Source organism: Nyctereutes procyonoides, unplaced genomic scaffold, assembly GCF_905146905.1.
Source record: "Nyctereutes procyonoides isolate TBG_1078 unplaced genomic scaffold, NYPRO_anot_genome, whole genome shotgun sequence".
Classification (NCBI taxonomy): domain Eukaryota; kingdom Metazoa; phylum Chordata; class Mammalia; order Carnivora; family Canidae; genus Nyctereutes; species Nyctereutes procyonoides.
The window spans coordinates 38,465,106-38,489,264 of NW_026575146.1; the positions used below are offsets into that span (position 1 = coordinate 38,465,106).

At 42.3% G+C, this 24,159-nt stretch overlaps 1 protein-coding gene across 1 annotated transcript in view; it reads left to right on the top strand.

Annotated features, from left to right (window-relative positions):
• The window catches only part of FBP2 (fructose-bisphosphatase 2), a 31,455-nt gene extending 8,488 nt beyond the window's left edge, over nt 1–22,967 (top strand). The window contains exons 4-7 of the mRNA XM_055309444.1: nt 9,887–10,027; nt 12,167–12,304; nt 18,871–18,990; nt 22,550–22,967. Coding sequence (XP_055165419.1) covers nt 9,887–10,027; nt 12,167–12,304; nt 18,871–18,990; nt 22,550–22,744 — 594 coding nt within the window. The 3' untranslated portion in view covers nt 22,745–22,967. The remainder of the gene's footprint in view (nt 1–9,886; nt 10,028–12,166; nt 12,305–18,870; nt 18,991–22,549) is intronic.
• Nucleotides 22,968–24,159: the final 1,192 nt, after the last annotated feature.

Consider the following 24,159-nt stretch of genomic DNA (forward strand, 5'->3'; position numbering starts at 1 on the left):
AGGAGCAGGAGAGAATGACCCAAGACACATTCTCTGCTATTTGAGAAAGTGAAAGACTAAGATGAAGTTTTGAAATTAGGCAAAAATGAGCTAGGTGAATAAAGGAGCTTTGCTTCTCCCTTTGAGGTACAGCTTAGAGATAAAAATAAAGAGATGGATGGTGTGATCTTTTGGAGTTTCTGGAAAAAGACCCAGTTGTACCTTCCAGGTGGTTTTAAACATTGGCTTTTTCATTATGGCTAATACTATGGACTGCTGAGCATGAGCCTGGCACTGTTGTGCCCATCTGTAAGCATAGTGCTCCTGGGTCAGTCCTTGCCTCAGCCTGTGAGGAAGGTGTTCATACTGCTATCACTTTTTTACTGGTGAACAAATGGAAGCACAGAGAAATTAAGTAACTTGACTAAAATCACCAGTTAGTACATGGCAGGTCAGGAGTTCAAACTGGCTCTCCAACTCCACCATCCACAGCTCTTAATAGCTTCTCACTCCCCTCCAGTTCTGTTGAGATATAGTTGATATATAGCATTGTATTAAAATAGGTGAACAACATAATTATTAGATTTGATAGTATACACACACATATGGTGTATATACATCTATACCATAGTATACATATGGTATACATACATATATACATACATATGTATATGTGTGTGTGTATATATATGGTAAGATGATCACCACAGTAAGTTTGGTTAACATATTACCTCACATAGTTAAAAAAATAAATATTTTTTTTTCTGGTCATGAGAACTTTTATGATCTGCTCTCATAGCAACTTTCAAATGTATAATCAGTATTGTTAGTCACCATGCTGAGTCACATTACATCCTTAGGATTTATTCATCTAATAACTGGAAGTTTGTACCTTTTGGCCACCTTCACCCATTTGCCTCTCACCCTTCCACCCTTGCCTGTGGCAACTACCAATATGTTCCTAGAAAAAAAAAAACATAGGATATCTATCTTCATGCCTATGGGGAAGGTAAGTGTTTCTTCAACAAGAGATAGAAAGCAATAACCATGAAAGAAAAGGCTAATGAACTGTAGTTCATTAAAATTAAGAGCTTTTGTTCATCAGAAGACAAAATTAAGAGAGTAAAAAGGTTACTACAGATTGGCAGAAAAGATTTTCACATATTTCCAACAAGGGACTCCTACGCAGGATAAATAAAGAACTTCTACAATTGAAAAAAACCCCACTGATCTAATCAAAGGGATGAGCAGACTTGAACAGACTAAAGAGATTTTTTTCCCACAACTGGCTAATAAGCACAAGAGAGATGCTCAACATCATTGGTCATTAGGGAAATGGACATTAAAACAATGAGACATCATTCATCCCCACAAAAATGGCTAAAATGAAGAGTGCATACCAAGTGTTGATGAAAACACTGGAATTGTTGTACATTGTTGGTAGGAATAAAAAATAACACAAACACTTTGGAAAGTTGGGATGGCACCTACTGATGGTAAACATTAGGGTCCAGCAAGTCCACTCCTGGTACACACCAAAGGTAATTGAGTGCTCATGTCTGCCCAAAGACATGTGACAAATGATTCATAATAATATTTCCCCTGACGGGAAAACAAAGCCCAAGTGTGTATCAATATTAGAATGGATAATTGTGGCATATTCATACAACAGAAAGCTACATAGAATGAAAAAGAACAAAAGACTGTGGTGTGCAAAAACACAGATAAAATTGCAAAGACATATTGTTGTGAAACATAAGCCAGATACGAAAGGACACATGCTTTGTGATTTCATTTATATGAAGTTCCAAAATGGGCAAAGGTGATTATCTTTTTGTTGTCAACATGAGAAAGGGCAGTGTAGAAGTTACATTTGGGGGAGGTGATAATGATTGAGGAGGGCACAAGAGTCTGCTAGCTTGTCGGAAATGTTCTATAAATTTATCTTGGTAGTTACATAAGTATATACTACACATATGTGAAAACTCACTGAGCTGTACAGTTCAGATTTGTGTTCTTTGCTATGTGTAAGATACCTCAATTTAAAAAAAAATCTACTTTTCCACACAGTGAGCCTTTGCAATTGCCATTAACTTTACTGGTAAGCAACCATGGGATGCATCCCTTCCTTACATGTGACAGATTTAGATATTTTATTGGGGTATGAAGAAATAAAAAGGCCAGAGAAAGAGAACACCAGATCATTTGTAAACTACTCTGAGATTTTCTGAGAAGAGTGTCATAGCAATAGACATGACTAATATGAAGTAGATTTTTGAAATCTCAAAACCAGAAAAAATGAGCCTTTCTTTTTTCCATGCACTGAAAAAAATTACAAATGGGCTAATGAATTTTGTGGAGAGATGGAGGATGAAACTAGAAACAAAACATAGGAGACTATTAGCCTGGCCTTGTCTTGATGTAGGAGAAATTATATCTAACTGTAAAGACAAGAGAAGAAAATAATATGGGCTGTAATGAATAATTTTAATTACCAAAAAATTGCACTGTAAAAGAAAAGGACACTGTAAATACAATTAAAAAGCGATGGCACTTGGGGAAAATAAGTAAACACATATAAGGTGTTACTGTCTTTCAATGTAAAAGGGTATTAATATAAACAACAAGTGGGACGCTTGGGTGGCTCAGTGGTAGAGTGTCTGCCTTTGGCTTAGGGAGTGATCCTGGGGTCCTGGGATGGAGTCCCACATTGGGCTCCCTGCATGGAGCCTGCTTCTCCCTCTGCCTGTGTCTCTGCCTCTCTCTCTGTGTGTCTCTCATGAATAAATAAAATCTTTTAAAAAAATAAACAAGAAGACAAATACCCTGAGAGAAAAATACACAAAGACTTGAAATGGGCAACTTACAAAATAAGAAATAAAAATGGACAAGAAGCTTATGAAGTTTATATTTTTAACTATAAAAAATGGAAATTAAAACAAAAGAAATATAATTTTTTTCAGCCATCAAATAGGCTAAGATGAAAATAATAGTGCTCTCTTATGTTCATCAGATTGAATTAAAGCAAATGCTTTGGGGTGCCTGGGTGGCCAGTTGGTTAAGTGTCTGATTCTTGATTTTGACTCAGGCCATGACTACTGAGCGTGGAGCCTGCTAAAAGGTCTTTCTCTTCTTCTCCCTCTGCCCCTCCCCACACCCAACCCCACTCTAACTCATGTACATACTCTCTCTCTCTCAAAAAAAAAAACAAATGTTTTTATCACTCATGGTAATGTTATAAGTTAATACAATTTTTCTGAGGGACAACTTTTCAATGTGTATCAATAGTCTTCTACCCAATAATTTCATTATTTGGAATTTTTCTTTGGAGAGTAATCAGAAACACATATTTGTACATTAGACTGTTCATCTCAACGTTATTTTGGTATTTTTAAGATTAGGCATCAGAAGAAAAATAAGGGAATTCTATAAATACCTCTACACACATAAGTCTGACAACTTAGATGAGATGGAGCAATTCTCCAAAAAGTGCACTCTGTTAAGAGGATGAACACACGAGCTACAGAATGAGAGAATATTTTTGCAAACCGATCTGACAAAGGACTCCTATCTAAAACATATAAGAACTCTCAAAACTCAATAGTAAAAAAATTCTGAATGATCCAAGCAGAACATGGGGCATGAAGAGACATGTCACTACACAGGTGAAATTGTTTGTTGGCAAATAAGCACATAAAAAGATGTTCAACATCACTAGCCATTAGGGAAATGGAAAGCGAGACCATGATGAGACATCACTGTACACATACTAGAACCCCTCAAATACAAAGTAGTGACAACATCAAATGCTGGCAAGGATGCAGAGAAATGACGTCCCTTATGTGTGGCTAGTGGAAATGTAAAGTGACATAGCCACTTGGGAAGAATTTGGCAATTTCTTCATTTACCCCAGAGAAATGAAGACTTGTGTCCACACAAAAACCTGCCCATGATTTTTTGTGACAGCTTTATTTGTAATAACCCACAACTGGAAATAACCCAAATGTCCTACAACAGGTGAATGGTTGAACAGTGATATATGCATACCATGGAGAATCACTCAGCAATAAAATGTAATAAACTATCGATACAATAACAATGTCAATAGATCTCAATGGTGTCAGGCTGAGTGAAAAAAGACAATTTCAAATGTTCACAAACTGTATGATCCCATTTATGCAACAGTCTCTAAAAACATACGTATACAGGGGTGACTGGGTAGCTCAGTTGGTTGAGCATCTAGCTCTTGGTTTGGGCTCAGCTAGCAAGTGATTTCATGGGTTGTGGGATTGAGCCCCATATCTGGCTTTGTGCTCAGTGGGAAGTCTGCTTAAAAGGTTCTCTCCCTCTGCTCCTATCCCAACCCCTGCATCCATGCATACTCTTTCTCTCAAATAAATAAGCAAACCTCAAAAAAAAAAAAAAAGGACATACTTGTACAGCTGGAGAAAGATCAGTAGTTACCAGAGGTTGGGGATGGTGGAGTGGGAAGGAAGATGGGTATGACATAAAGAAGTAGCATGAGAGAGATTTCTCTGCTTGATGGGGTAGTTAGGTATCTTTATGTGGTGTCTACATATGTGATAAAATTACACAGAATGACACATAGACTTAATACCAATGTCAGTTTCCTGGTTTTGATATTGTACTACAGTAAAATATATGCAATGTAACTTTGAGGGAAATTGGGTGAAAGATACATGGGATCTCTACTATTTATGCAACTTCCTGTGAATCCATCATTTTAAAACAAAAAGTTAAAAAATTTCAGGAAAAATGTAAATTTTATTTATTTATTTTTTAAAGATTTTATTTATTTATTCATGAGAGAGACACACACATACACAGAGGCAGAGACACAGGCAGAGGGAGAGGCAGGCTCCATGCAGGGAGCCCGATGTAGGACTCTACCCCGGGACTCCAGGATCATGCCCTGAGCTGGAAGGCAGATGCTTAACTGCTGAGCCACCCAGGTGTCCCAAATCTAAATTTTAAACAAGAGGTTGATTAAATTTGGGAATGCCTATGCAATAACCTGCCCAGGCTGCTCCTGAAAAAGTATGTGTGCATGTACATATATGCATGTGTATAAATTTGCATGTGTATTTGCACATGTCTATCAATTGAATGAAATAAACATGGGCCAGATTGCACTCAATGGTAGGAAAATAGGCATGAACAAGACAGTTGGCACCTGCCACCATGCAGCTTACAATGTATTTAGGAAGGCAGATGTTAAACACAATGATGACGGTGTGTTGGGAGCTTCCGAGGAGAAGTACTGAGTACCTGGAAGACCAACTGTGAGGTTAGGGAAGGCCTCCATGGGGAAGCTGATGTTTCACCTGGGACTTGAAGGTTAACTATGAGTTCCTTAGGCAGAGGGTGTGAGGAGAAAGGAGCTGGCCATTCTGGCTAGAAAGAAGGTCATAGATAGAGTCTTGGAGCTCAGATGTAGGGAGGAATGCTCAAGAAGAGAAAAGAAGCTCACTATTGCTGGGTTGCGGGTAGAGGATGGTGTTAGATGAGGCTGGTCAGCCAGAAGAGGACAGATCATGGAAGGCCTGTACAATGAATTAAGAATATCAGATGTTGAGGCAGTGGGAAGTCAATAAAGTGTTTTAAACAGAGAAGTGACATGAATCTGAATGGGGTAAGGGTGGAGTTGAGGGACCAGGCAAGAAGTGAAGGTCACCTGAGGCCAAGTGGTTGTGGTGGTGAGGATGGAGAGGGGGCCACAGAGCGGTGAAGAGTGGATGCCAGGAGTGACTGGGCTTAGTGACTGAGTGGAGGAGGGCATGGGTGAGGGCAAGGAGGGTGGTCAGGGAAAGGGAGGGGTAGGTGACCCTCAGGTTTCTACTGGCAAGTGACAGTGCCATTTGCTGAAACAGGAAGCAATGGGAGCAGAGCAGGGATTTGGGGGAGTGAGATGGGGCAGACAAATTCTGTCTTGAGTTTGGTGTATCTGTGGGATACCTGACTAGGGATGTCTGGTGGGCAGGTGACTTTGAGGCTGGGCTCCCCGGGGAGATGAACATGGAGTTCTGGGAGTCATTGGCAGGTCTTAGGGCTTTGAACTCTGGTTGTGGGTGAGGTTGTTGAGAAGTGTATAGACTACAAAGAGAGCTTTATTAGGGCTCTAGTATAAATCCCAAGGATGGAATAGGAAACTAAGGCAGGAATATGACCAGCCTCAGGGAAGGCTGGGACCAGAAAAGAGTCTCTTCTCTTGCCTTCCTGCCACGTGGACACTTCCTCTCTCTGTGGACCAAGTTTTCTCTGGCTCTCTGGCCTATGGCAGAAGAAAGGTGCCATCCCACAGCTCCCAAGTTGACATAGACCAGAGTGTTCTAGCCCCAAATCTGGATTTCTGGAGTAGACTCTGATTGTACCAGTTTGGGTCAGGCATCTATCCAAGCCCTCATTAAATTTATTTGTCTCACAGCAACTGAAGTATACACTTTGGATAGGTGGCAGTTAAGAGAGTCCATTTTGTACTGGTTAGATATTCCAAGGGTGGAGAGGACCCAGGAGGGGCACCTACATTTAAGGGGTCACAAGAATAGGAGGTGGCAAAAACAAGTAAGAAAGAATAGCTAGAGAGTTAGAAAGAAGGCTATGAAAGGTTCCTGGACCCAATTCCAATGTGGGGGCGGGGTCTCCACACAGCACCAGCAATTCTTAGATACTGGCAGGTGTCCAAGAATTCAAGTTATTTCTAACACTATCTACCTGGAGATAGCAACCATTTTCCCTGAATCTCTGGGTGTTTACCAATCCAGAAGCTCCTCAGACTCTAAAGGTTTTATGGAGGCTTCATTACATAGGCTTGATTGATTAAATCATTGGCCATTGGCAGTAGATTCAATCTCCATCCCTTCCATCGCTCCAGGAGGTCAGGGGGCGGGGCTGAAAGTTTCAATCTTCTAATCACAGAGGTTTGTTCTCCAGACAACAAGGCACCCTCCTTAGATGTGTCCAAAAGTCATTCTTCAGCATGACAAAGACACTTTATCACTCTCAACACTAAAGGAAGTCTGAGGGTTTTTGGAAGCATGAGCCAGGAACTGTGGGTGAAAAGTAAATATATATGAGAAATGCATTTTGGTCATCTGAATGCACAAATCAATATTTCTAATAAATCATAATATTGCAGGCTAGAAAAGAAGGAGGTAGACAGATGCTCAGGAGAGATCCATATCAAGATGAGACAGTAGCCAAGGGACCCAGCATTGCCCAGAGGTAGGGTAAGGAGGACTGGACAATGTGCTCCTGAGATAGTAGATGGGATCATATTTAGCAGCCTGCAGTGGGGACAGGAGAAGAAAGATAGCTAGTGTAAATACGTATTCTAGACTCCAGGATATATGAAGATGAGAATTGGCAATGGCTAGAGGGAGGTCTTGTGATCCAGAAAGTATTTTTTCTTATTTCTTTAAGCGAGAGTTCAACCTGTTATTAATAGCTAGTGAAGCCAGTGGGGAAGGAGTTGTTCTTTTCAAGCCACAGCACAGAGCCCAAAGGGCCATGAAGAGGGTGCTAGGCTGCATGGGGGCTGGAGGATCACAGCTCACAGGAAAGATAGCCTCTGGTCAGGGAGAAATTAGCAGGACAGAGCTCTGGTTTTATACATAGAAAATGTGGTCCTTCTGGGGCCAAACGAAGGTGTTTCCAAAGCTTCAATGGTGAAGACTAAAGATTTTAATAAAGAGACTTTTTCTGAAGATTCTTAAGAACACATACTTTAGAGCAATGGTTCCCAAACCAGCATGCCTCAGAATCACCTAGAGGCCTGATTCTGAGGCCCAGAGTTTCTGATTTTGTAGGTCTGGCCAGATTGGGGTGGAAGGCAAGTGTTTGTACTCCTAACAAGATCCCAGGGGATGCTTATGATGCTGGTCCACTTTGAGAATCTGTTCTGGGGCCTGGTTCCCAGAATCTGTATGTGGTCTGGAAATCTGAAAATAAGGCCAATTTATTGAACATATGAGCAAGTCAGATGGAAATGTAATTAGATGCAAGAAAAAAAGTTATTTGAAAGACTGTAAGGTGAGAAGATAAGGAAAAATCATTAAAATAAATTTACCATTTTTTTTTGAGAGAGAGACACTGCATGTGAGCAGGGGAGAGGCAGAGGGAGAGAGAGGGGGAGAATCTTAAGCAGACTCTGTGCTCAGTGCAGAGCCTGACCTGGGGCTTGATCTTACAACCCTGAGATCATGACCTGAGCAGAAATCAAGAATTGGATGCTTAATTGACTGAGCCACCCAGGTGCTCCAGGAATTTACCATCTTTAAAGAACAGTAAAATTTGATTTACAGTGAAATTGTTAGGATATTACTAGCAAAGGGCCACTTGGCCCCATATTCTGTGACAGCATTGAGAAGGATGCTGGCTTAGCATTGGGAGATGTGGGTCCATCCTAGCTTTATCACTCACTGGTTTCAAAATGTGTGAGTACCTCTCCTGACCTCCATCCCTTCACTTTTAATGAGGGTTAGGGAGACTCTCCATTGTTTTACAAAAAGCATGATGATGTGAAAGTACTTTGAAACATATAAAGCCCCATATAAATAAAAATTACTATTTTACCCTGAAAAAGTTATTCTTCAGGGGAGTTAATTAGCATAATTGACATTTTTAATGTGTGTCTGATATACAGCTCAATATTGTTGTTCTGATTCCTATTTACATAAGCACCAGTATGTCTTCATAATTTTTTAAAAAGATTTTATTTATTTATTCATGAGAGAGAGACAGAGAGAGAGAGAGAGGCAGAGACACAGGCAGAGGGAGAAGCAGGCTCCATGCAGGGAGCCTGATGTGGGACTTGATCCTGGGACTCCAGGATCACACCCTGGGCCAAAGGCAGGCACTAAACTGCTGAGCCACCCAGGGATCCCCCTGTCTTCATAATTTTAAAGGTATTTTGTTCACCTCCACCACTTTGCAATTCTCTGGAATTTTCTGCTCAACAGGAAATCACTATGTAGTATTTCTGGACTGGCCTTTTAGACAAAATCCACTGGTATCTAGAGAGAACAGGGCATCTAATTAAACAGCTGAGGTAGCTGTACTAGAAAACAGAGAGTGGGGAATCGAATAGCTCAGAAGCAGTGAGGCCAACAGTTTGTATTTAACCCTTGAGGACCAAGCACCACATTCCTTGGGTATAACAGACTATGGGAAAGTGAGTTTGGAGCCTCACCTTGTCACATTTGTCATAGCTATTCACCATGGTCTGTGGAACTGAATCCATCTAGGTCTTCTGATTTGAAGAGTTGAGTGAAGACTGCCCATTTGCCTCTCCTTCAAAACTCCTTTCACATCTGCCATCCACAGTGATGTTAGGGTGGAGGTAGGGGGGCAGGCAAGGACAAGACCTTCCAGGTGCAGCATATGGAACAGGGAAGAGCCCTGAGCCAGGCTGCCTGGGCTTGACTCCAGCTCTGAGGCTTTCTGGTATCAGGTGAGTTATCCAAACATTCAGGCTCTGAGAGTTGCATCTACACAACGGAGATGATAAAGGTATTTCCTTCAGAATGTTGTTGAATATGTATAATGAGATAGGGCACACGATCAGAGTTTCATGGCCTTGGTTGTTGTAACAGTCAAGGAGCATGGCTTATAATTATTAAGGGGGGCTGTGGTTTAGCATCTTGGGGTGCTTTGTGCAGGATGCAGATGAATATGTTCAGAAAATAGGGAGAAGTGCTAGAATGGCCTTTGTTAATGGCTCAGCAGGAACCATTTGTTACCATGGTAATGCATCTCCTCCAGATGCATTTGCCTCAGCTTAAAATTCTGAGAACTGCACTTCCTTCAGTGGAGATCTGAAGCCCAGGCCTCTGGCAAATGGTTCTTTCCAGAGACAGTAACACCCTATGTGTCTCTTTTTTCTCTACAGACCTCAGAGGACGAACCTTCTGAAAAGGATGCTTTGCAGCCAGGCCGAAATATTGTGGCTGCAGGCTATGCCCTCTATGGTAGTGCAACCCTGGTGGCTCTTTCCACTGGGCAAGGAGTGGACCTCTTCATGCTTGACCCAGTAAGTACCCAATATGGCAGTATCAGTACTTAGGACTCCATCTGCCTCTGTGCTTTAATTCCAATCCACTGGGGTAATTTTTTGTCATTCTTAATACTTGCTTTAGGGACAAGAGTGTCTAGTTAGGGAATCAACACCAACATTAGAAATCATTAATGATCCCTGTCCAGTGGAGGGCATTTGAAGTGTTCTATAGGTTTGTCATAGCAACCCAGGCTCTGTCCTTAAGGAGTTTCTAATCCAAAAATGCATTCCACCTTTTTGACTTATGGGAATACAATAATTTAAAAAATCCTAATGTTGCCAATGTGTAGACAGAAACATGGATTTTTTAGAGTAGCACCATCCAATAAAACTTTCTGTGACCATGGATGTGTTCTAAATCTGGGCTGTCCAATATGGTAGCCACTAGCCTCCTGTGGCTATTGAACATTTGCAATGTGGTTAGAGTGACTAAGAAACTCAGATTAATTTAAATTGCCACACGTGGCTAGTAGCTACTCTATTGGACAGCACAGGTTTGTGGGATTCCTGATCATGTACGTGTTCTTCCCAATTAAGTAAGAGATATTATCATATTAATGGTAAAGCTCAGAACATAGGCTGGGAATGGGCAGGTCTTGGGGACCAGGATACAGGAGTTCCAGGAATGGATGGGCTTGCAGCATGGCCAGTCTGGTCTGGACACTATCCCTGATTTTGTGTTTCTTACTCAGGTTTTAGTTGCCAGGGAAGAGTATCTAATTTGCCAAGCTAAGTCAAATGCCTGATTTTGGACCAGAGGAGGATCAGCTTAGTCTTCCTGGACTGGCATCCAATGAGAGGAGTTAACTCTTCAAAGGGAGTTAGGCTGCTTTTAGGAAGGGTTACTCCACACTGGGCTGCTCCAAAGCATCAAATGTCCACAGCAAGTTATTAAAGCTCATGAGCCAGAGACTGTCAGGAACTTGTCTATAATAGAAAGAAGTTGGGTTTACTGAATAAGGATGGATGTGCTGTTCTCTAGAAGAATGGTAGACTGTCATGCTAGGAGGGAGTTGGGATGGACTTTATAGCAAGTCGGCTTTTGCTTGATGGTCTCAAGAGGATTTAAGAAAGAGAGGGTCAGTTCTGGCTTGGGAGGAGGTACAATTAATGATTGTGTATCAGTAATTTTTATCTAGGAGGTGGGAAGATTAAAGTGAAGGTAGCGATTCATTGGTAAAGAAGAAGTCACCACTCACGTACAGCAGAAGAGAGATGTTTAGTTACTTTAGTGGTTGCTGAGTGTTCTCATCACTGTCTTGATTCAGACATGGTCAGCATGGTCCTGCCTCTTTATACTTTGGGAATGTAAATTCCTATGCTTATTAGAAACCTTCCAGTCTAGCTGACAGCTGTGAGCTGTCACCCTGGGGATTTCACTTTCTTAGTCTTCGAAGTTCATTAAAACTTATTATATTTCCAAGCCTAGATTTCCTCCTAGTGACTTAGAGAGACATCCAGCCTTTCAAGGTGTTACCTGCAGTCAGCTAATCACATCCATAAGCTCTCAGATAAATAGGTACCTGAGGGATGTCCTGCAGAGTTACCATAGCTGGCACACTGGGCACCATTTTATTAGTAATTCTGTAGATTTCTTTCATGTCTATCCTTTTTATTCCTTATGCCAAGTGAATACAGTTTCTGATTGAAGGGATTTCCTCATTACCCTGTATAAGAATCACGGGGAACATTTCCTGGCTCCTAAGACCGAGTCATTACAATAAATGGACCACACATTAGTAGGGGAACTGCATCCCCCACCTTTATGACACATCCCAGTCATGAAACTTCTTCTTCTTATTGTTGATGGCATAAATCTTCTGGCCAAAATTAGGAATTAACTAGGGATGAGAACTTGAGGCATTAAGACTTCAAGTTTCCCCATAAATAAGTAACCTGGCAGGCAGTAAAATTTACCAAGGGAGCTTTCCCTCTTTCCTTTGAATTATTTCATCTCTTGCTAGAGTACTACTGGCACTGCAGAAGGATGTGGCACAGCTGGGCTCCTCAAGCAGGCCCACTTCTTCTGATGCTCTCTGATTATTGGGGAGTGTGCTGTTAGCTTTCGTTTCCTGGTATCTCTCTCCTTCCAGGTGTTTCTTTTCATCTTTCTAGGCACTTGGTGAATTTGTCCTAGTGGAAAAAGATGTCAAGATAAAACAGAAAGGAAAGATATACAGTCTCAATGAGGGTTATGCCAAGTATTTTGATGCTGCCACCTCAGAATACGTGCAGAAAAAGAAATTTCCTGAGGTGAGTGAAGGAAGCCTAAGGCAGTAGCCGGGAGAATGCTGCCTCAGTGGGTCTCTGTTGGGGTGGCAGCTTTGGGGGCCTGGCTGAAAGAGGTGGATGCTGCTGTTTATGGCTCTGGTAAGTATGAGAATGGTGGAATCTACCTTTCTTCATAAATCAGCCACATTTTTCACAGCTAAAGACCTACTCAAGATAATACTCCCTAGTTGAGTTTTTCCAGATGTTATTTATAAAGAAAACAAATTTCCAAATTTCAGGGTTTATTTAGGCCAGAACCTCTAGGGTCATTTGCTTGCTGAACTACCACCTATTAGATTCTGATCCCTCACTTATATTTGCTTTTAGGTGAAGTACTTATATTTGAAAATCCCATTCATATACCCTAATATCAGGGCCTTGTGTTTACCCCAAGCTTTAGGGTATTCTTTGTCTCTCAACAGGATTACCAAGTCCTGGACTGCATGTGGCTACTAATGCAGCCCAAACAATCCATTCAGTATGTTCACCATACTAAGAGAGATTTTAAGACAGATATGGGAGCAGAGTCAAAGAATTTCCAGATCAAGTGTGTCAAGTCTAATCTAAATTAGAAGATGAATGCAAGCTTGTTTATAAGTGGGACCTTCTCTCACTAAATTCTGGGGAATGTCAAAAGAGGGGCCCTTTATCCTGTGATGGAAAGGCAGTGGTATGGTTGCCAGCTTGGCTGTCCCTGGAAGTCCTCATGAACTCCAAGGGAAAAGAGTTGGTGATTCCATGGTCCCAGGTGGCAGTCAGTTAACAGGATGCTGAGACCTGCCTTTTTTTACCTCACACTGAAGCTATAGAGAGTTTTCTACTTTCTTTAATTTATTTTTATTTTATTTTTTTTTAAAGATTTTTATTTATTCATGAGACACACACACACACACACAGAGAGAGAGAGAGAGAGAGAGAGAGAGAGAGGCAGAGACACAGGCGAGGAAGAAGCAGGCTCCATGCAGGGAGCCTGACATGGGACTTGATCCTGGGTCTCCAGGATCACACCCTGGACTGAAGGCGGCACTCAACCACTGAGCCACCTGGACTGCCCTTTTCATTTATTTTTAAATTGAAGTTCTCAAAAGTCAGTTTCCTGTACCTCTCTTTTATAGGGTCATACTTTGCCATCATGCACAAACCCATCCAATGTCTTGAGGGCAAAGTAACAGGATGTGAATGATGAAGTCAAAATTGTTTACAGGTTCCTGGTCTTGGAGATGTTTTATAGTGGTTCCCATTCTAAGCTAAAGTGCCTCCTCTAGAGCCCATAAAAAAGATATTTATGTTACCACTAAAAAAATAACAGTTCTATACAAAGAATACCATAAATGTCTTTGAAGGAGAGGTTTCAAATGGGAAATAAGGCATCAATCAGCTCATGAATGACCAACAGCAGGTTGGTCTGCCTTTAAATCTTGCCACAGGATGAGCTCCCAAATGGAAAACCACATAAAAGGGTAATTATAAAGTCAGGGAAAAAATAGGAATCCTTTGACCTCTCAGTAAAACTGAAACTCTTAGAAGATATTAAGATCTTTCCCAATTCCATTTTAACTTTTTCTCCTCTCAAATAATACTCTGTGCTCTTAAAAAAAAAATGTTTCTCTTGTATCCTTTCTCACAGTCCAGCTTAGATAGTGTTACTATTGCTAGAAGAAAGATACTCAGGTTCTAAGGTAAACTACACCTTGTAATTTTACAGAATGGAATAAATGCCTTAAGAAGATCTATACAGTTTCCCCAGAGACAGCTCAGGAGTAAGAAAGGTCAATTAGACCAGTGGCTCTGAAGAATTTTTGACTGTGAACATTAATAACAAATGCATTTTACATCTAATTCAGAGCACATGTGTGCCAGTGTGCATGTACACACTCACACAGGCCCCACTGAAATAAATTGCCTTAATCTCGATGTGTTTTAACATACTTTTACCTTTTCGCTTTTCTATTCAATTCAATTCTGTTCTGTTCATTTTTTTTTTAAAAAAAGATTATATTGATTTATTTGAGAGAGAGACAGTAAAGCTAAATTTCAACATATCAGTTTTATAAAGCAGTTTAGGTTATGGTGATTTAGCAGAACACAGGAAAACAGGAAAATGTCACACTTATACCAAATTAAGGATGTTGAGTTATGTTACTAATGTATGCAACTTTAATTTTGTTTAACACTATCTGCCAAAATAAACTTTATTCCCTATAACTTAAAATATGTATATATATATAATAGTTTATTATGTACAGTTAATTCCACTGTTTTGGCTGCAATAAAATCGATTTTGAAATTAAAAAAATAGAGAGGAGAGAGCAGAGGAGAGAAAAATAGAGAAATAGAGAGAGGAGAGAGCACAAGCAGAGGGAGTGGTAGACGGAGAGGGACAAGCGGGCTTCCCCTTGAGCAGAAAGCCTGATGGGGGGCTGCATCCCAGGGCCCTGGGATCATGATCTGAACTGAAGGCAGACGCTTAACTGATTGGGCCATCCAGGCTCCCCTATTCTGATCTGTTCTGACCTGATCTGTTCCATTCTGTTGTGTTCCATTCCATTTGTTTAAATTGCATCTCGTTTGAAAAAAAAAAGCATGTTAGTAATCTCTCATTAAATGGGTTTATCACCCTTTAATGGATTTCCATGCACACTTGAAAAAGTACTGTGCTGGGCAGTTTCTTAGACATTTCTTTATATCAGGAAATTAATCTACAGATACAGAATGGAGATAATGGGACAAAAATAATGTAAAGGGGAATGTATGCATTACATACAGGACAGGTTAACATTGCTAGAATAGCCTGTGGATGGCCACCCATTACTGCACCCTGTTTGCTGACAAACAGGTGGGACTCATGCAGTAGGATCTAAACAGCAAATTATTCTCATCTCCTCCTCATTCTGCAATAGTTGTTCAGTGGAGCAGTCCCCGTAGAAAATAAAAAGTCAGTGTTCACTTTTCATGGAAATGGTAGACTATTGAGCCCAATGTATTAATCAATATTTCAATACTGATTCAAAGATGAGACCCTTCTCAACAGCAAAGGAAGGGACATATTCCCCAACATAAAGCAAGTCTCCAGAATCCTCCAGTTGTTTATTAATGTGAAATTCTAGACTTAATATGCATCTGCCCCTAGCATAAAAGGAGTTGTTTTGACTCTAGGAGGTTTTGGCTTTTCTTGCTTGCTTTTCACATAAAATCCCTTACAAGTTCCATACATTGAAGAATAGAGATTATTGATTCTGGCCCCAGGAAGTTTAGTCTACATGTAACAGCAGGAAAGCAGTGTGAATGCCAGGTAGTTTCCTCAGGCAACACTTGAGAGTCCAGGGAAGGACTTTCTTCTTGATGTAGAAACAATAATCATTTTGACTGAAGTGCTGGATATTCTTGGGAGTGTCCAGTTCTGACTAATAAGACAAACAGAAATACAATGAAACCCAAGTTGGATTCTAGAATATCCGCCTATAAATACAAAAAGGAATTTTGACTTTGGTCAAATGGGGATACCCGGTGGGCGTCCTCCTGGCTGTGGTGGAGGTTTGCAGTGATCCCTTCCTTAGAAAGATTAAAGGGAAATTTGGGAAAGTAATCTGTGCCCCCTTCCCTCAGCAATTCTCTGTGAAGAGAGAGGGGCAGAGGTGAAGGCAGGAGAGGCTGGCCTGTGGGTGTTGGCATGAAGCTGTCGCTTTCTTTATTTCTTTAATTAAGTACTTTTAACTCCTTCTAAAGAAAGAAAGGCTCAAAGAAGAAGACAATAAATAGTTTGTAATGTTTCCACTTGATTGAAACTGGTTTCTATTCTTGTTAACAAAATTTAAAGAGTAATGTATCTCAAAAGTTAAACATAGAATGACCATATGACCCAGCAATTCTGGTCCTATGTATATACTTCAAATAACTGAAAACAGATATTCATAAAAAAATTGCACACACATGTTCATAGCAGCATTATTTACAATAGCCCAAAGTGGAAAAACTCAAATGTCCATCAAGTGATGAGTGGATGGATAAAAGGTGGTACATTCAGAAAAGGGAGTATTATTCACCCATAAGAAGGAATGAAGAACTGATCTATACCACTGCATGGATAATTTCAAAAACATTTATGTTAAGTGGAAAGAGCCAGTTGCAAGGATAAGGTCAGTGTGTAGAGACATAAGGCAGATTAGTGGTTGCCAGGGGCTGATGTGAATTTGCCTTCAATTTTATTTTATTTTATTTATTTATTTTTCAATTCTACTTCAATTTTAAAATGTAATCTAAGATTAGGGCATATGAAGCATACAGAATTATGCAAAATTAAAAATGAAAGCCTCCCCCGTTCCCTAACCCCAGCCAAGTTGCTCTTTCCAGGGATGACCACTGCCAAGTGTTGCTTTTATTCTTTGAGCTGGGGTGGCAGGAAGGATTACGCTCACCCACCTCCATACCTGCCCATTTTAGAACATCAGGCAGAGCATGTTAGTTTCACTGATTTTCTTTGTCATGATTTGGAGATTGACACAAAGCTGCAGTGGAGATTCCAAATGTGTGTGCTCGTGACCTTTGCAGGTATATCTGTAGGACACATGTCTTGCTGAAGTTGCTGGGTCAAAGCGTATGTGCATCTCACATGCTGATGTCACCAAGTATTCTTCAGAAAAGTTGCATCAGTTTATATGTTACGGCATCATATGTAAGAGTGCCCATTTCCCTGTGTCCCTGCCCGTGCGAGATATGGTGAATCTTTTAAAATTTGTGTTCATCTGATGGTAAAAAGGTGAACCTTGTGGCTTGATTTGCACATATTTAGTGATGGCTTATGTCTTACAACTTTCCTTGTACATACCGAGCATCAACTTTTGTCTTAGTAAATTGCCTATTTCTGTCCTTAGCAAATATTTAATTAGTATTATCTATTTCTTGTTGCTTTATAAGCACTTAGTAAATGAAGGAAACTTATCTTTTGTCTGTTATTCATGTTAGAAATATGGGTAGACTTTCAGCTTTTGATCCTACAGAGGTATTTGTAATTTTATATTTATTTTTCTTTGTAACTAACGGTTGTTCTAGATTATGAATTAATGTACTCATGTTTCCTGTACTGTACTGCCCAGTAGAGTAGCTACTAGCCACATGTAATTACCAGTAAATAACATGTAAAATTCTGTTTTCATCTACACTTCGTCTCGTTACCAGACCTCACACATGGTTACTTTGGGCCAGTGGTTATAAAAAGTGTTTTCATCACTACAGAGAACTTCATTGGACAGCCTTATTCTAAATTATTTGTGATTTTCTCCTTTCACGTCTCTCTCCATGTTGAAATAATCTGGGTGTAAAGAATGAGGTAGGGATCCTTCCCCCCTCTTCTCTAAGCAGCTTGCACAGTGCCGTTCTTTGGCTAATAATCCTGTCTCATGCTGATTGAAAGGTCCTGTTCAGCATAAATGAAATTCTCATCTTTCTTAATGCCCAAGACTAGACTCTATTCTGATCTACTGGTGGGTGTTTGCATTTCTTCTTTGCATATGTAAATATTGTTAATTCACTGTGTGCTCTTAGATTTGGTAGAGATACTCTTTCCTTGTTCTTCATTTTCCCAAATGTTCTGGTTTTCTTTGCCAGATAATTTTAATACCATTTCTCACAAGTTTCTTCTCCCAAAAGTCTGTTGATATTTTCTTAGAATTTTATAGTCTTAGCTCTTATGTGTAGGTTCCACTTTGAGTGTATTTGTCATGTGGTATAAGGTAAGTTTTTGGTCTATTTTAAAAATTGGGTTATTCATCTTTTTATCATAAAATTTTAAATTCATTTATTTTTTAATTGTAAGAGTCACAGACAATTCTGCATAAGAGATACTGGCACAGGGTATTAAATAAGATCTAGAAAATGAGGAAGTGCTGTCTACTAAGTTCCACCACAGAAAAGGTTAGGCTATTTGTTACTAATTGTTAAAATGATTTAAAATGAGTCAGAAAATATTCACATATAGTTAGTTTCATAGACATTTCCATAAGCACATATAATTCCATGTAGATCTATATTCATAGCTACCATCCCCACCGTCCCTGTTGAAAGTACCATTGGTTCCTGAACCCTGAACTCTGTGTTTTGAAATCTTACTCATTTATATATGCTAGTCTTCCCCTTCAGTTGGTGAGTTCCTTGGGGCAGAGACTGTCTTTCTGATTTTGGCATCCTCAGGGCCTGGCCTGATGCCAGGCAGAAATAAGATACTGAAAAATTATTTATTGAGATGAGTTTATACAAGATTTCTGTTCAGTGCTACTCATATCATTACCTAGGAAAGTAATTGGCAGGTTTTGTATTCCATCTAATATTCAGGGTTCGGAATCACCTATAGTGCCTGCTTTTATTGCAATTCAATTCTTTTTTGTTGGGTGACTATCTCTTGCTTGTCTAATCCCATCCTAAATGCTGCCAATGTTTCCTTTCCTTAGAAGACTAATAATTAATTTCTTTTGCTTTGCCAATCTCTTAAGATACGTGGTTAACAAGTATCTAATCCAGGTGAGCATCTTGCCTCTTCTCTTTCTGCCTTCTAGGATGGCAGTGCTCCCTATGGGGCCCGGTATGTGGGCTCTATGGTGGCTGATGTACACCGTACCCTGGTCTATGGAGGAGTCTTCCTGTACCCAGCGAACCAGAAAAGTCCGAAGGGCAAGGTAATTCTTTTTCGTCCACAGGCTGTATCCGTCAGTAAGCCAGCTGGAGTACCCTTTCTCTTCATGCCTGCTTTTTGGCTACTGCTCTGACCTCTTCACAGCAGTTTGTGAGTGGGTAGGTGGAAGAAAAATGAGCTATATTTCTCATTAATAAATTTTGAGGCTGTAGTAGAGGCTGAAGTTGTTATTGGCAATTTTCACTACCCTTCACTTTCCTTGGCCTCATGCCCATCATTCACCATGTGTCACCTGTGGTCATCTACCACCTTCTACATGCTGTGCTTGTAGCTTCAGCACCACCTGATTCTGGATTATAGACCATTTGAGAATCTAACATAAGGTATGGATCCACTTCCCAGGGGAAAGAAATGCACATAAACAGATATATTACATATGTTTTTAGGGGGTTCACAGATGACTTGAAGTCTACCCATGAATCCTCTGGAGAGTTCCCAAACTCCAGAATAAGAACTTTTGGTCAGAACTTATTCAATACTTCTGGGAAGGTAGTTCCTGGAAGGTCTTATTGCAACTTTATGACCCAAACCCCAAAATACTTATATTATCAGATGGGAATCTTATGACCCAAATGCATTTATCTTGAATAGACCCTCCCATGGAAACATGTCTGATTTTTTCACCAATCACAGAGATCATTAAGTAAAAAAATCAAAACAAAGATCTAATACACTCTCACATATACCAACAACTGGCCACATGTATATTTGTCTTCCAGGATGTGCAATTTGAATTACTGGAATGACAGTTTCAAAGCCATGATAAGAAATCTAAGAGCACATGAGACCAGAGGGAATATTTTTAATATGCAGATTGGTGTATTAGGAGTTTCTCTTCATGTGAATGTTTAGCTCAGGTATATCATAACCTTTATTTTTTTTTAATTTTTTAAAATTTTTATTTATTTATGATAGTCACAGAGAGAGAGAGAGGCAGAGACACAGGCAGAGGGAGAAGCAGGCTCCATGTACCGGGAGCCCGATGTGGGATTCAATCCCGGGTCTCCAGGATCGCGCCCTGGGCCAAAGGCAGGCGCTAAACCACTGCGCCACCCAGGGTTCCCTATCATAACCTTTAGAAGTAAGAGTTACAGACAATTCTGCATAAAAGATACTGGCACAGGGTATTAAATAAGATTTAGAAAATGAGGGAGTGCTGTCTACTAAGTTCCAACATAGAAAAGGTTAGGCTATTTGTTACTAATTGTTAAAATGATTTAAAATGAGTCAGAAAATATGCACATATAGTTACATGGACATTTCCATAAGCACATATAATTCCATGTAGATCTATATTCATAGCTACCATCCCCACCATCCCTGTTGAAAGTACCATTGGTTCCTGAACTCTGTGTTTTAGCTTTCCTGGTATCTGTGTGGGCATTGCTGTGTTTTTTGTTTTAATATTTTATTTATTTATTCATGAGAGACACACACACAGAGAGAGAGAGAGAGAGGCAGAAACACAGGCAAAGGGAGAAGGAGGCTCCCTGCAGGAGCTCGATGTGGGACTCAGTCCTGGGACTCCAGGATCACACCCTGAGCCAAAGGCAGATGCTCAACCGCTGAGCCACCCAGGCATCCTTGCTGTGTGTTTTTGGGGTGGGGTGATTGTGTATGCCTTTTCTCCTGTGTGTGCTTGTCTCTGTTTATCTGTTTAGATTTAGTTGCAGAAAAAAGTAGATCACGTGGGCTGCAGGCCAAAGTAACATGACATGAAGACCTGCATTTTGTGTTTTAAGATGAATTTACTACAAGAACAACTTTAGGTGAAGGGCAACCTTGGCTCAAAGACAAATTTTATGTGAGGATGCTGTACTTTTTTTCTTAAGTATCTGAATCAAAATGGTACAAACAAAGGCTACTTGGTGACAATCGGAGGCTTTATTGTCAAACATCCCAAATCCCCTATCCTCAAGTGCCCAGAGCAAGGAAAAGGAGAGGAAAGAGTGGAGTGCTACAAGCTGTTAGGTAGCTGTGCAGGACCAATTGGCCTCCAGTGTCCCTCCTGTGGATGATCAGGGACAAAACTCGCAGATCCAATTGTGTCCACACCCAGTGGGGCTTCTTTGCACTCGCCAGGATACCCATTACTCCAAGAGCTGGAGGTCTAGAGTAAGGGTAGTGTATGCTGTTTTACCAAAATGGCAGTAAATGGCCCCCTGGAGTCTTGACTTACTTTCTCCTGAATACCTGGCTCTCCAACCTAGACCAGAGACATTCTGCTTCCCACCATGAAATAACAATAATTCAAAAATCAGCAAGATTTGACTGCTTCTCAAAGTAGTTTCCAATGATCTTCAGAATGGATTTGAAGCAAAGAAAAAAAGGCCGCAGAGAGCTGGCTTCACCATTTTGTAAGCCGATTACAGAAAGGAGCTTGTTTTCTTTTCAATACAGGTTTTGCACAGCTTTTGCAGCTTTTGGGGCAGGAAGGAGAAGATAGTATGATATTGAGTTAGAACGTGCAGCTAGACTGTCACTCTGAATCTGATGTGATATATGTGGGTGTCTGGTGGTGGGGTGGGGGTGGTGAGGAGGGAATGACAACACAGAGAAAGAGACCTAAAAAAGCCTTTGGGTCTAGCCCATTTCAATTCAATTCCCCAAGGACTTACTGGGTACAGGGCAGGCACCTGCTAGTTCCTATGGTACCTCTTAGAAAAGGCAGTCTTTCCTCAGGATAGGCTCGGCCCTGTGTCCACGGGCCCAATGTAGCAAGCAGGGCACAGGCTAACGTGACCCTCCACACCCTGCCCATTTCTGCCTTCCACTGGGAGGCCATGGGCGAGGGACACAGGAGCCTTGTCTCCTGCATCAGACAGTACTGAGAAGGGAGGTGCCATAGTGATCTGCCAAGACAGACTCTGTCCCTGCCCTCAAGGGTGAGCATGTAAGGAGGAAGGCAGATATGAAACCGACCTCAGTGTGACAAATGCATGCAGAAGGACGTGCAGGATGCCGTGGGAGTGCAAGAAGTAGACGTTAACTCAGTCTCAGTGGCCACGAGAAAAGGCCATTTCAACCCCAACAAACTACCTAGTCACGTTGACACTTGAGGTGTGGGATTCCTCCACATGATCCTGGATGGGAAGTTATCCTAAGAGGCTACCCCGTACTCTCCAGGTGACCTTCCATCCCATCCAAGCTGGACTTCCTCCTAGCCCTAAGGCCTCACATACAGAGGCTCCTGACCAGGCCTCAGAGTCAGTTTGCCTCACTGCTGAGCCAACAGCAAACAAGTATCTGGATACCATACTCTCAGGGGGAGGAGGCAGGTCTCTTGTAAACACAGAGGTCACAAGACAGTAGATACTAACCATTGGTGCCCCAAAGACATGGCGATGAACATCATCTGATGCACCTGGGCTTCTGGGGGGTCCTGACCTCTGGAAACTCAATCTGCTGGGGTGTCCGTTGCATTTGGGCTAACAAACCAGAAGTTCAGCAGCTGCAATTCCCTGTTGAGCTTTAAAAGGGGCATGGCTTGGGATATCTGGCAACTTGCAGAGCTTGTCCACCTGACTCTGTTTCTCCCACAGCTCCGGCTCCTGTATGAGTGCAATCCTGTGGCCTATATCATAGAGCAGGCTGGAGGCCTGGCGACCACAGGCACTCAGCCCGTGCTGGATGTGAAGCCAGAGACCATTCACCAACGAGTCCCCCTCATTCTGGGGTCCCCGGATGATGTGCAGGAATACCTCACCTGTGTACAGAAAAGCCAGGCAGGCAGGTAGTGGGTTTGACCCTGAAAACTGCCTTGTCTTTGTCTTGTCCTTTTTATTAAGGGCCCTGAGTGAACAATAGTTATAAACAGTGGTGATGGGTAACAAAAGGCAAAGCTCTTAAATCACACCGAGAAGATCACAGCAAAGTGCTCCTCACAGCTCTTGAAGCCAGAGGCAATTCTGTACTGGGTATGAAGGGCTCAAAATAAAAACCCACATGTGGAAAGAACAACTTTGATCTGTCTTCTCTCGTGAACAGCAGCTAATAGGGTTACAGTACCAAGTGTGTCGGCCAGGGAATCGGCCACCACAGACATGTGGGCGAAAGTTTAGAGATCACTTAAGAATTTGTTTTGGTTCTTTTAAAATTTGAACCTAGTGGTTCCAAGACAGTGGAGTAGCAAGCAGGGGGCACCTTGAACTTGCTTTGTTCTTCCAGTACAACCGGACCAACCTTCACCTGCTTTGAAAAATTAGGAACAAGATGGGAAGAGTGCAGAAACATTCTGCATGTTTGGAGCAAGTGATTCTGGCAGAAGCAAAGTTCGGAGCCCTGAACTGGGGGGTTGGGAAGCCGCGAGGCCCGAAAGGGAGGAGGTCTGGTTCTCGGAGCCAAGTCAGGAAGAGGGAGAAAGTCGGCATCGGTGGCGAGCGGATCCCTGGGTTTTGCTCAGGGAAAGACCGCTCCCTTTTCTGGAGGGCCTTGAGCAGCGCGCTTGTCCTCTGCAGACGGAGGGCCCGCCGGGGAGCCGCGGAGGCGAGGCGCGCGGCCGGGTCGGAGGGGGGCGCCAGGCCTCGGCGGGCGTGCAGCTGTGCGCGGGCGCCGCGGGCACTGGGCTGGGCCTGGCTGGGCCTGGCTGGGCCTGGCTGGGCCTGGCGGGGCGCGGGCCGGGGCTGTGCTGCGCGGCGGCCAGGGCGGCTTGTCGGCCGCCACGAGCGGCCAGCCTGCTTCCAACACAGAGGCGCTAGGGGACCGAGTCCAATGCACACGGTGGCCGCGGGCTCCAGCTCTTCGCGAGCGTCACTGTCAGCCTCGGCGCAGGTGCCTGTGAAGGCTTCTCAGGTGCGGCGGCTGCGGGCGGCCCGAGCCTTCCCGCCAGGGCCGCGGTGGGCGCACGCGCCTTCCCGGGCGGGCCTCGGCTCGGAGCTCTGAATCCCAGCTCCCTCCCGGCCGGAATTGGAATTCAGGAGGCCGGTGGCTCTGGGGATGGGATGACCCCGACACAGACAGGCTGGGGCAGGGAAGTGACGAGGTCCTGGGCCGCAGGAGGTTGCGCACTTTTCTGGGAGGAGCGCAGGGCAGCAGCTGCCGGGACTTCTGCCTCCCCCGGGGACGAAGGGACAAGGTGACGCCCAATTCCATCTCCTCCAGCACCACCGGCCACCAGCACAGTCACACGGTGCCTCCAGCGGAGGCTGGAATC